Source organism: Bubalus bubalis, chromosome X (assembly GCF_019923935.1).
Source record: "Bubalus bubalis isolate 160015118507 breed Murrah chromosome X, NDDB_SH_1, whole genome shotgun sequence".
Classification (NCBI taxonomy): Eukaryota; Metazoa; Chordata; class Mammalia; order Artiodactyla; family Bovidae; genus Bubalus; species Bubalus bubalis.
In genome coordinates, this window is record NC_059181.1 from 97,383,700 (window position 1) to 97,398,077 (window position 14,378).

Consider the following 14,378-nt stretch of genomic DNA (forward strand, 5'->3'; position numbering starts at 1 on the left):
AAAGAAAAAAAAAATTTTTTTGTATTCAGAAATTTGAATCCTCTCCAAATCAATTTAAAAATATTTTTAAATTCTAGAAATCTATTTTAAACCATGTATTCCATAAGCCATCAGTATAACAGGAACAAAAGTTCCTCACCTACAACACAAGCATATATATATATATATATATATATATACACATACACACACACACACATATTTAAATGGGTCTGGACTGAATTTAATCTGGGATTGGATTTTAGAATGCATGTGTATAGTTGCTCAGTTTGTGAACCCATGGACTGTTGTCTGCCAGGCTCCTCTGTCCAAGGGGTTTTCCTGGCAAGAATACTGGAATGGGTTGCCATTTCTTCATCCAGGGGATCTTCCTGACCCAGGGATCAAACCCAAGTCTCCTGCATCTCCTGACTGGCAGGCAGATTCTTCCCATCTGGGAAGCCCTCTAGACTGCATATAAAGTTAATATTTGCACCTATAAGATACATGGTATAATAAAAGTTATGTGACCTATAATTCAGTGAAAGTTAATTTCTGATTTAAAAATTGCTATAAATACAAACAACAGCTTTGGATTCCATCCACATCTCTTCTATCGATGGGACCACTTCCTGTCCTCTTCTTGGCTACAGTCTGCTGCTTGACACATCCCCTATTCCCCAGAAACCTTTCCAACTGTTACTATGGGAGCAAGTCTTCTTATGTTCTCTCTCTGTATGACATGGTTTCCAAACTTACCATCATCAGAGTATTTCACTTTTGGACCTGTCCCAGTGAACTAATTGTTGAAACTGTTAAGAATATGTCAGTGAAATTCAGAGAACAAGATGGCGGAGGAGTAGGTGGACATGGAGTACATCTCTCTACATGGATACATCAGGAATACACCTTGAGACAAAGAAGTGCATGCAGAACACCAAGTGAGAGTGAAGGAGGAAACAGAACAGGCTCTATCTTGAAAGCAGGACTCCATCCTGGGCCGGACTATGGACTTTGAGCTATACACCCAGTATCTATGGAAATGACATACCAACCAGAAAACCAGGCCCCTGGAAGGAAGAGCCCCAGGGCTCTCCATTGCCTAAAAGAATACCCTAAAGTTACCTGTGTAACTGAATAGAATCACACATTCTATTATGCTCACTGGGGTATGACCACAGGCCTATTGATAATTGTCCACTGTTAACCTAGGCTTAAGGCATATGAATCATGGGTTAAGTTTGATTGTATCTTTCTTTTTCCTTTGTTCAGACTAGTTTCAGGGAACCTCATACACTTAGAGTACATAAGGTTTTCACAAAAACTGGTCGGGGTCCTTGGCTAAGAGGAGACTCTGCCTTGGGCCCGCCTGTGTAATAAATTGCACTCCACTATCTGCATTGTCCTTCTGAGTGAACTTGTAACGTGTGGCTACAAGAGCAGACAGGAGCACCCAACCAGTGGAAAAGAATATATAGAACCATGCAAAACTCGGTAGGACGAAGGAACTAGGAGGAAAAACAGCACTGTTAGCAGGACCGGACCTGCCCTTGGTGGGTGGGAGAACTGAAGCAAGGCTCCAATCCCCACATCAGGGCAGCTGTCTGAGTCAGAGGAGAAACACTTAAGGCTGAGAGTGAAACCACTGATCAGTGGCAGCCTAAATGGAATAAGAATCAGACAGTACTTGCCTCAGCCATACATACCCGGACAGGAATATTGGTCCTCTGGAAAGCGCAACAGCTGGGAGCTGGAGTGTAGGGATTGTGGAGCAATCCCAGGACAAGGGCTGATGTTGATGGCAGAGAGACCGATTGAGGGGATGTGAGGGAGGAGACTGTAGTGGGAAATGCCTGTGGAGGAAAGCCAGGCAGCCATGGAAGCAAGGCGATACTGCTGAGTCACACATAAGGGGTGGAGCCATCACCATAGCCTCTCTCTCCCTAGGCGCCAGCATCAGCAGCTGAACAATAAGGGCTGGCCCATCAAATGCCTCACTAACTGAACTACAGAGTAGGACCCCACCCAGGGTGCCCCTTTAAGTGCCCGACACACCGAAAAACAGAGGACTCCAGGCAAGGGAACCCTCTAAGTGCCTGAATGGGTGGAACTACAGAGAAAGACTGGCCAAAGAGGCATTCTTATCGACAGCTACAAGAAGCTCAAAAACAGACTCTGATATGGCAATAACTACTGCGGCGGAGCCAGTCCATATCCCTGTACATTTGGTGCCGCCAGGGTCCCCGCAAGCCAAGCAGCTGTGCCACCTTCATACTCAACTCTCAGTGGGGCAGAGATGCCACAGGCAAAAAAAGTCCTGTGTCTAGGCACGCAGGGTCACTTTGGTAGTGTCCAACTCTTTGTGACCCTGTAGACTATGGCCCACCAGGCTTCTCTGTCAGGGAGGGGGGGTTCTCCAGGCAAGAATACTGGACCATATTGGTTAATACTGGTTGCCATACCCTTCTAGAGCACTTTTATTTCCTGCTGCCTTAGCCACCAACTTCCCTGAGTACCTGGTGCTGCCAGAACCCCTGAGACCCAAGCAGCTGCACCACCTCCACACCTGGCCCTCACAGGGACAAACCCAAGTCCTCCAGGGCAACCTCAGGAGCAAACCCCAGTGGACGACCCACATGTAGAGGTGGAAATAAAACCACAATTGAAACCCAGGTGCAATGTGGCTAAGGAAGAAGACTTAAAACCTTTCCACCAGCTGTACAAGCTGCAGATTAAATCCACCCGATCAACTAGGCAGACTCTGGTCTATGGAATATATAAAAGGTCACTGAAAGCTCTCACAAAAGAAAATGCACCAGTTCTGGCAGCTGTGGATACTGGAGGCAAGAACACACAGGTGTAGGACCATACTAAAATCTGAGCTGCCCCCACAGCAGGTCCAGAGAATAGCATAGTGTTGGAGGGCATTCTATGGAGGTAAGGTGGACTGTGACTCTCAGGGAGGGAAAGTGACTCAAGATAAATGTTTATTGTTCTTATATTTTGACATGTTCTATAGATTCTTTTGGATTCTTTTTCTCTTTTTCCCCCCTTTTTTCTCCCCCTGTGTTGTAGTTGACCATTTTATTGGCACTATGAAATCCAATTAAGCTTTTGAGCTTTTTTTTCTCAGTCACATTTTTTATGGTTGTTATAAACTCCTGCCTCTTTGTTGGGCTTTTGCAGTTCTGTGGAGTTTTCCTTTTTTTTCCTTTTCTCTTTTTTTTAAAATTTCACATTTAAATTTTTAAACCTATTATTATGTTTTCTATATTTATTTCTTTGTTTGTTTTTCCTACTGTTCTTTTCCCCTTGCAGTTAATCTTTAATGTATGTGAATCCTATTTATCTATCTCTATTTAATTTGCATATCAATTCTTTCTTTTCTTTCTCTCCTTTCTTCTCAACATATCTGTTAGTTTTATTTTCATTGTTTTATTTCCCAATTGGCACCTTGCTTTAGTTTTGTTTTCCAGTTTGTGCTTTAGTTAGTTTTGTTCTGGTTCAGTTCAGTTCAGTTCAGTCACTCAGTCGTGTCCAACTCTTTGTGACACCATGAAACGCAGCAAGCCAGGCCTCCCTGTCTATCACCAACACCCAGAGTCTACCCAAACCCAAGTCCATTGAGTCGGTGATGCCATCCAACCATCTCATCCGCTGTCGTCCCCTTCTCCTCCTGCCCTCAATCTTTCCTAGCATCAGGGTCTTTTCCAATGAGTCAGCTCTTTGCATCAGGTGGCCAAAGTATTGGAGTTTCAGCTTTAGCATCATTCCTTCCAAAGAACACCCAGGACTGATCTCCTTTAGAATGGACTGGTTAGATCTCCTTGCAGTCCAAGGGACTCTCAACAGTCTTTTCCAACACCACAGTTCAAAAGCATCAATTCTTCGGCGCTCAGCTTTCTTCACAGTCCAACTCTCACATCCATACATGACTACTGGTGGTGTCATCTGCATATCTGAGGTTATTGATATTTCTCCCAGCAATCTTGTTTCCAGCTTGTGCTTCTTCCAGTCCAGCATTTCTCATGATGTACTCTGCATATAAGTTAAATAAGCAGGGTGACAATATACAGCCTTGACATACTCCTTTTCCTATTTGGAACCAGTCTGTTGTTCCATGTCCAGTTCTAACTGTTGCTTCCTGACCTGCACACAGATTTCTCAGGATGCAGGTCAGGTGGTCTGGTATTCCCATCTCTTTCAGAATTTTCCACGGTTTGTTGTGATCCACATAGTCAAAGGCTAATTAATTAATGTTCCCATTAAAATACACAGTATGTCAATGTTTATGTTGCTTTCTTGGTTTACCTTAAATTTACAAATAAAAATGTTGTATCTTTTTCAACTATGTTTTTTATTTTACCCTCAGTTGTCTAACAATGAAAAGAACAAGGGATATAGAAGTATTTTAACTATTTAGAATATTCAATAAAACTACCTGCTCTTTCTTGTCTTCCATGTTTACACATACTAAGGACAAAGATATCAAATCAAAAATATAATATTGAAAATTTTGTGATCAACACTTAAATGTGGAAAAATGATTATTCCATCATGTTTTTAGAGTAATTTGTAAAAGACTACAAGATAGAAAAAAGTAAAGGAACACGTAAAGAATATAAAATTAATGACATAATATTAATACATTATTTCAGATTGCTTTATGTTTAATAAGTGAATTTTGACCTTCATTTTAAAAATGGGACTGAACAAACATAAAATACCTGATCAAAATCACCTGGAAAGCTTGAATAATAAATAAATCACTGTTTATATATAGCACTTTTCTCTTACTGCATGTCCATATAGAATACCTAGTTATTATCATAATCACCTGAGGGATAAATATGACCATCTCTATTTTTCAAATTAAGAAATATTATTGTACAATGAGGAAACAGGAACTGAGAGGTTAAATGGCAAAACTATGATTCACTGAGTAGATAGTAACAAAGTTGAAACTAAAAAAAATGTATGTTATGATTCTTGTCCTTGGCCATACGATTTCCAGCATGTGTTTCTTTCAGATATGACTGAACTAGAATTATTTGCCACAGAGCTATTATTAATAGCTCCTGTTAGGAGTCAGAGATTTTTTCCTCTCTCAATGCATCTGCTAATAAAAATGCCAGCTCCATTCCGATTGTTTAACATGGAGATACTCTAAAGGAGTTTGGATCATATAAAATTAGAATAAGAAAATATTATGTTTGCTATTTACTATAATTTACTGCATCAACTTTCAGAGTCCAAACTCCAGAAAAAGACCCAGTTCAGTTCAAGAAATCACACCAGCTGTGTAGTCCCTGTGTTCAAGCCATTTTGAAATATGTAAAAAGTGGAAAATTGAGGCAACGTATTAGGTAGATCTGACATTGTTCTTTACTTTTCCCAAATCCCCAGCCCTCGCATTCCTAAACCAGGTTAATCCTTACTGATGAACCCATCAGAAGACCTGGTAGTGGCAAAAACTGCAACGACAGTAACCACATTGCTTACCAGATTCCCTAGTGGTACAAGGGACTCTCCAATCAGGACAGGAGCTGCCTCTTCCCGTGACTCTGTTGTGGCTACAGAGAACTGGCTTTTTCTTCATTTCTTTCATTCTTCCCTCTTCTCTTATTCTCCCTCTCTATCTTGACATTACTACTTAACATCAATCCTTGAACCTCTTACATCAAATATGTCCCTGTATTTTACTTCAGAAGTCAATCACATTATAATATTTGCTGTATGAATATTCACTTTTCAACTAGCAAGCTTGAATCTGCAATGAGATTAAAATGAGCAATATTCCCACATGTCCTCTTTCCTGACATTGAAGCGAAGACACAATGATAACAATGACAGCAATGACAGGATCTTGGTGAAAATTATAACTCAGGATGTGCTCAGGACACGTTAAGATTCAATGATATACTAGACAGCATAATACTGAAAACAGCTATGGAAAAGATCACCCTGAATATTTACATGTTATAAAACATGCTTGATTTTTTTTCTTTGTAATACTAGAGCCTATCCATTCACTCTCAGACTAAAAGACACTTTGATAAAATCCTTAAGTGACATACAACTTGCTGAAAAACAGTAATTATTTACAATACCATCAGATCAACTCTGAAAGCAGTTATTTACACAATGCATGGGATCATTAAGCACAGGTAAAAACATGAGGACCTTTTGAATTAACATGTAATATCTTTCTCACTTTTCATCACTCATTACACATTTTAAAAATAGAAATGACTGGCTTTTAAAAAATGCCTTGTTGAAACATACATCCATGCTGTACACAGGTGCCCTGTTGAATGCATTTTCACAAACTGAAAACACCCATGTCACCAGGATCCAGATCAAGAAACAGAATGTGACCAGCACCCCAGAGGCCCTCATGTGTTCTCTTCCAGACAATAACCCACCCCCAAAATAACAATGTACAATGATTTCTAACACTATAGATTAGTTTTGCCTTAAATAGCTACTTTTAAAAAATTTTTTGAATATTGCAACTAATGTGTAAGGTTGAATTGAACATCTGCAGATATATTCTAGTTATTTTAAGTACCCAGAAAGTTTCACTGGGGTTAAGTTAAGATAGCTAAGATCAGGTGGAGGTTTCAAAATCACTCACTGAGCTGAATTTACTATGCCAATAGGGTGTTAGCATCTCCCTTGAAAAAGCAGACTTATGATAACATACATACATTATTTCAGGAAGCATCACACCTGGATACAGCCAATATGCAAAAGAGTTTAGGATACTGTAATGCAAAGAGTATCGGATCAAGGACCTAACTAAGAAGAGGGGAAGTGAAAGACCCCTGAAAGCTAAAACAATTGGGGAAGTCTTCATACCTATGTTCAGAAGGGCTGAGAGAAGAGGGAGAACTTTCTGTTAGGAAAAATAGGGTTCCCAGGAGGTGCTAGTGGTAAAGAACCTGCCTGCCAATGCAGGAGACCTAAGAGATCTGGGTTTGATCCCTGGGTCAGGAAGATTCCCTGGAGGAGGGAATGGCAACCCACTCCAGTATTCTTGCCTGGAGAATTCCATGGACAGAGGAGCCTGGTGGGCTTCAGTCCATGGGGAAGCACAGAGCTGGACATGACTGAAGTGACTGAGCACGCAAGTATGCAGGTGTTGAGACAGGCTGGGCAAGAATGTGGGTATGAGGCAGATGAGCTATGCATACAATTCTCGAGCAGAGATTCTGGGTTCCAGAAGCTAAAGTACCCTGACAAATGCCTATAGGTCTATAAAAAAATGTTGACTTATATTGAAGCATTTAACTCAAGTACAAATGACCATGGTCTCTGCTTCCTTTCACTGTTCCCTGAAGATAATGTTTTTAACATAGTTTTCTCTAGAAATGAAAATGAATTAGATGGTTTACATGTTATGAATTCAACACACTGGTTGGTAATGATTAGATTACTGATCAGCAAGAAAACATGACTTTCTGTCCTAAGTACTTTAGACATTCATGTTGAAAATATATTTTCTATGCATGTGTTGGACTGCTAATAAAATTTGAATTATTTTAAAGAAATTCACTTTGTTTAAGAGAAACTGGGGTGACTTGGTGAGAGTAAAGAAAAAGAAGTATATCAAAGAGGAAAATGTATGGATTAGATTCCTTAAAACTTAAAATTTAATATTCTTCTAAATTTTTACAAGATATTTATACTGTCAATATGACAAAAGACAATTCATTCAGCAAAATTATTTGAAAGGGTGTGGGAAAAGTCCAAATAAAGCTAAACAATTTAACTTTTTAATTAAAATGATGTAGCAGCAGCAGTAGTATGATGCATATTCAGTTTTACTCAGACTACTAACATGTAAGTAAAGTCAATCCTGTTGACATTTTGTAACATTGGTTTATCATCATTCTGTGCTTCAAAGATGAGAGCAAAACTCAAAGTTTAAATCTGTTAGGAAATCCTATGGGTTCATACATCTTGGGTCCACTGTACCTTGAATGCATTAAACACAATGGGGTTTTGTTCTATAACTCAGAAGATTTTTCAATAAAATATCTAGTAGACACTATGAAAGTAATTTTTTTGAACCATTAGAAAAAAAGAAGTTTCAGCAGTTAGTTAGATATTACATTAAGACAGTTGGCTGCAACTAGGAGACTTTTAATCCTTCAGTTCAGTTCAGTTCAGTCACTCAGTGGTGTCCGACTCTTTGTGACCCCATGAATTGCAGCACACCAGGCTTCCCTGTCCGTCACCAACTCCTGGAGTTCACCCAAACTCATGTCCATCGAGTCGGTGATGTCATCCAGACATCTCATCCTCTGTCGTCCCCTTCTCCTCCTGCCCCCAATCCCTCCCAGCATCAGAGTCTTTTCCAATGAGTCAGCTCTTTGCATGAGGTGGCCAAAGTACTGGAGTTTCAGCTTTAGCATCATTCCTTCCAAAGAAATCCCAGGGCTGATCTCCTTCAGAATAGACTGGGTGGATCTCCTTGCAGTCCAAGGGACTCTCAAGAGTCTTCTCCAACACCACAGTTCAAAAGCATCAATTCTTCGGCGCTCAGCTTTCTTCACAGCCCAACTCTCACATCCATATATGACTACTGGAAAAACCATAGCCTGGACTAGACGGACCTTTGTTGGCAAAATAATATCTCTGCTTTTGAATATGCCATCTAGGTTGGTCATAACTTTCCTTCCAAGGAGTAAGTGTCTTTTAATTTCATGGCTGCAATCACCATCTGCAGTGATTCTGGAGCCCCCAAAATAAAGTCTGACACTGTTTCCACTGTTTCCCCATCTATTTCCCATGAAGTTATGGGACCAGATGCCATGATCTTAGTTTTCTGAATGTTGAGTTTTAAGCCAACTTTTTCACTCTCCACTTTCACTTTCATCAAGAGGCTTTTTAGTTCCTTCACTTTCTGCCATAAGTGTGGTGTCATCTGCATATCTGAGGTTATTGATATTTCTCCTGGCAATCTTGATTCTAGCTTGTGCTTCTTCCAGCCCACTGTTTCTCATGATATACTCTGCATATAAGTTAAATAAGCAGGGTGACAATATACAGCCTTTTCTATTTCTGTTGTTCCATGTCCAGTTCTAACTGTTGCTTCCTGACCTGCATATAGGTTTCTCAAGAGGCAGGTCAGGTGCTCTGGTATTCCATCTCTTTCAGAATTTTCCTCACTTTATTGTGATCCACACAGTCAAAGGCTTTGGCATAGTCAATAAAGCAGAAATAGATGTTAATCCTTACTGTTCACCATAAACCTTTACAGTTTGGTGGCCACCATAAGTTTAGATCTTCTCCATTAAGAGCTTGATTGTTTCCAAGTTTAACACTCTCCTTGAAAAAAAGTAAAACATGGGCCAGGAAATACTATTAAGCCCTGGTGTTCTCTTTATTTCAACTTATTTTGTTTCTCCTCTTGTATTTACAGTAAACAGTAATTTTCAGGTTGCTATTCTCAACTTGCCAACTTCCCAAAATGCCATATTTTGAAATGTATGAGTATGAAAAGGAGACACAAAGATTCAATGTAATAAATTTATTGAACATTTACTTCTCTCTGAGCATATATACTTCTCTCTGAGTTGCTGTGCTAGCACTGAGTCTGTTGGGACAAACGGGGCTTATTCCTTGCCACTTATGAACTCAACCTAGGAGGCACAGAGAGAAGAATACAGTGAAATAAAAAAATGCAAATGTGGTAGGTGCTATATTACTAATAAGGCTAAAGTGCTGTTGTAACTCAGAGAAAGGAAAGGGTAATTCTGTCAAAATGGGGCTAGAGAAATCGGACCACGATATAGATGAAGTGGCATTTATTATACTCCAGTAAATATTTATTTGGTCAGTGTTGATTTTCTGCATGTTTTCCAATATGTAAATATGAATCTCTGTTGTATATTTTAGACCACAAAATAATTAAAGTGGAACTGACATGTAAGTGATAAAATAATGGACAAAATTTCTGCAAACTTTCATTGACTGTGATTGTGGGTAATTCCTTCATCATTCTAGGCCTCAGTTTGTTCAACTGAAAAATGATGAATTTGAACTAAATGCCATGTTGAGTTTCTTTTAGCAGGGACTAGATTAAATCTAAACTTTCTGTCAGCTCTGGAGTTTCAAAAAAGATTTTTTTCCTCCAATTTTTTTTTCCTCCCTCATTCCCCCAACTTTTTAAACTCTGCTATGAGTTTACTTTTTTCTTTTTCTTCATTTGATAGATTTTTCCCCTATAGAATTTCCTCTAATCTAAACTTTCATCATTATTAATCTTTTGAAGAATTCAGAATGGATAAATAGCTAATCGGAGTTACTAATCTGACATGGAAAGAGGGCAGACAGCAAAAGGTATGGTTGGTCATTAAAATTTGTAATAGTGGATTTAAATCAAAGGAAACTAACACTGTTTATAAAAAACTTAACCTGCTTTTATCTTATAGGATGGTACTAATTTAACTGAAAGGAAACCCATTTCAGGTTTACACAAAAACTTAGGATTAATAGTGCCTTCAAATACATTAATATTATCTTCCCTTTTTGAATAGAATAGTTTTAATTAAGTTTTGCTAATCCTTTTGGTTTAATCCCTGGAGCTGACTTATAAAACACTAAGGTTTTAAATCAAACTGTAAAAATTATCAAAGCTGAAAGTTACAGTGATAGGCACGGGAAGAGGGGGCTGGGGGGAAACAATACAGGAATTATAAACTAGGTCTAGCAAATTAGCAATGCTTTAGACAATATAGATCTATAGGTCTGTTAGATATAATTTTATACATATAATCTTTAAAATTAGTCATTGGGGAAAAGGTAATGGTGATTTATCAAATATATTTTCAGTATTTTACAGGCATTAGATTCTCTATAGCAACAGCTTTTATTTTTCTTTCTAAAGACTCATTGGTATGTCAGACATGAAGGAGAGGATCTGGAGATTTATCATTTAAGCTAGAAGAAAATGACCACAGAAATATTATTTTATTAATCCCCCTGGTAATATAATTACAATGTACTATTTAATTCTGAACTTCATAAGAGTGATGAGATAGATGATCTGTTTAGAAGGAACTCTCCGCCCTCACTCTGCCTGCTTGCCTCCACCCTGCCTGCAATAATAACTAAATAGATAAATAAGTGAAACCAAAGCAAAACAAAACCACTTTCCAATTCTTTAGGCAATGCTTCATAAACTTTTCCCAACCAAGTGCCCCTAATGAAAGAGAAGATTGAACACGCTCCCCTAGGGATCTGCAGCAAGTGTGACATTTCTTTGAAGTCATCTGTTTTATTTTAAAAATTCATGTGAATTTTGCATTCCACTCCATAACATATATCTGTTTTATGTAAAAATGATGTGGTTTCCCCCAACATCTTTGAGTTACAGAGCTCTAGGAAAATATGCTAAGTTTATACCATCGCCTTTGATAGTTCAAGATGCACATAAATTTTAGAAGGTTAGCTTTACAAGGAACCAAGGCAGTTATAAGATACAATTTTCCATGGATCCCACATATTTCCCACTTTTAGTTTTCTTTCACTTGAAGGTAATTTTTTTTCCTCTGTCAGTTACTTTGAGGTATATACCTTAAGTAATGAGCTGAAATACATTTATTTGCTATTCCAGACAGAAGAGATACTTATTCTATTAAAATAGGTACTTAGGTTCTAATAATCAAAAAACCTACAAGAGGGAGGAATACATACATACACTAATATATATACAAAACATAAACAAGAGTTTATATCATAAGGACTATATTCAATATCTTATAACATATAGTGGAAAGTAATCTGAAAAAATATACACACATATATTATTGAATCACTTTGCTATATACCTTAAACTAACACAATATTGTTAATCAACTATACTTCAATAAAAAAATGAAAAACAGAGGATTTTCAAACGTGTAGGAAGAAAACAGAAACACAAAAGATAGATATAGTAGTCATACAATCGTTCTTTAAATATGAAAAATATAAAAATAATATAAAAATCATTAACTAGTTTCAACTTTCCTGTACCACTCCAGTTTAAAAAGAAAGGTACTTTTTTCTTTGTATAAGCAGTAATTTCACAAGGAGATAGGCCATAATTACAGAAAATAATTACTATATAGTGTTGATCTATTTTTATTTTTGCTGGTTGGCTGTGAATATAGATATGCTAGTTATATCCACAGTATTAGCGGTGACAGAATATGATTCAAACAGGACTGAAATCTATATTAAGCAAACAAACATGCTAAACTTAAGCACCAAGGCAAAGTATTTAACTACAAAGAAGAAATTGGCTTGACATTTCACACCACGTTCTGTTTTTTTCTTGCAGTCTAATTTCACAAGTATTTTCTCATAAGGGCTCAATAGTAACACATTTAAAAAGCATAAGGAAATGTATCCTGAACAGCGAATTGACAAATGTCAGGTGTCTTAGAGGACAGGGCACTTGGGATTCTCAGGCACAGGATGTAGCAGGATACACAGAGACAGCATTATTAGAAAGGAATAAAAATGGCTCAAGAGAAAGTATGTCTGGGCACACTGAAAGAAAACTAGAAGGAAATGAAAGAGGGATGCAAGTAAGTGGAATGTATGTAAGAACTTCTTGAGTTGAGAACTCTGAGTCTAAATTTTATAGGGAAAGAAAAAGAACTAGTCACAATAACTTGACAGGGGATTGCTGAAGCCCAAACAGTAAGAAAGGAAGATCTTTTGCAACAGTTTCTTGAATACAATGACATTCATATCATGAATACATGAAAGCAGAAATAAGCAAATATATCAGAGAGGTTTTGCTCTTAAAATGGATAGGAAGAAATAAGTTGGTTAGATTGTAAAAGAAAACTATGTAAAGATCTGCCAAAAGCCCCAAAGTAGGAAACAGAACTGAGTATAATACATACTTGGCTGAGAATGGAAGGATTACAGGTAGCCTTATAATTCCTCTCCTCCAACAAGACAACAGTAACAACTATAATATTCATTAAATTAAAGGAGTTAAAGAAATTCCATCAATTTCATTAAAGAAAAACATTGCGGATGTGATCAACAATACCAGAATGGCAGAGATGACAACTGGCTACTGAACAATATTATACATATGACATTCTGGGTTTTACAGACACACTTTTTTTCTACTTTGAAGGACACTAACCAGTGTATATGGTTTGTAGTAAACTCAGGAAGCATATGCTTTTGAGTCCTTACCGAAAGTTCTCAGAGATATAGAGAAGTGGAATTGTGCTGCTCTGCTCAGTCGTATTCAACTCTTTGCAACACTATAGACTGTAGCCCTCCAGGCTCCTCTGTCCACAGAATTTTCCAGGCAAGAATACTGGAGTGGGTTGCCATTTCCTTCTCCAGAGAAGTGGAATTATCATAGTGCAATTTCAAATAAAAGCTTTATTGCTTACTTTTCTGATCCAAGAGGAAAAATGTACTCCACATCTATTGTTTCACCTTCCAAAAAAATGTTTCCTTGATCCTTCCTTTCATTCACTTTTCAACTTCTGGCAAAAGTAAATACTCACTAACCAACAAAGCTAATCAGTTCAAATTAAAGTCTGGAGACATTTTTCTTCTTCCCCAGTGATGTTTTCACCTATCCTAACACATTCCATGACTGTGCCTTGCTGATACTGTTGACTGTCTGGACGGCATACTCCTTTTCCATGTCTGTAAAAATCCTAATTTTCATACTTCACCTTTTTGGCCTCTTTCACTATGCCTTCACTTAACTATCCATTCAAAAGTATTTTCCCTCTCATCTAAACTACAGTCTATTTTCTTATAGCACTTCTCATATTCATCTCTGTTTTATATAGTATTTGTATACATGTCTTCTCTTCTAGATTTTAAACGCATTCTAGCAAAAACTATCTCACAATCATTTTGATATTACCAACAGCCCCACAGTATGGTTTTTTTGCAAACAATATACACTTAAGTGTTTATGAAATGAATGAACAAACATATTATCTGATCAGAGACACAAAAGCTTCAATAACCTAGAATTGCTAAAAAAAAAAAAAAAAAGTCAGTTAAAAGCAGGTTATTAAAATATACTATGTTGTCAAATACAAACTAAGGAAAACTATCTTCCTGCTTTTCTTAGATCAGTAACCAAACAAAAAATATGATTAGTTCTTATAGATTACCATTTAAAGTATAATATTTTGGCAGGATGTAGTTTCAAATCAGTTATAAATCAATTACCTTTGCTTGCACTTTCTACATGCTCCAGTTCATCAGTAAATTTCAGGATATCCTGGTAATTTTCCTCACAAATTTCAGCAAGGAAATGCAAGAGGGTGGTCTTTTGATCTGATGATTTAGTATCTCGGATCTGAAATGGAATAATGATAACTATTTTTAGTATTTTTCAGCAATATAAA

General features: G+C 37.5%; 1 protein-coding gene across 10 annotated transcripts in view; it reads right to left on the reverse strand.

Annotated features, from left to right (window-relative positions):
- The window catches only part of DIAPH2 (diaphanous related formin 2), a 1,048,054-nt gene that overhangs the window by 486,149 nt on the left and 547,527 nt on the right, over nt 1–14,378 (reverse strand). For all 10 annotated transcript variants that reach the window (XM_025277003.3, XM_025277005.3, XM_025277006.3 and 7 more), the window contains one exon: nt 14,200–14,329. In XM_025277003.3, coding sequence (XP_025132788.1) covers nt 14,200–14,329 — 130 coding nt within the window. The remainder of the gene's footprint in view (nt 1–14,199; nt 14,330–14,378) is intronic.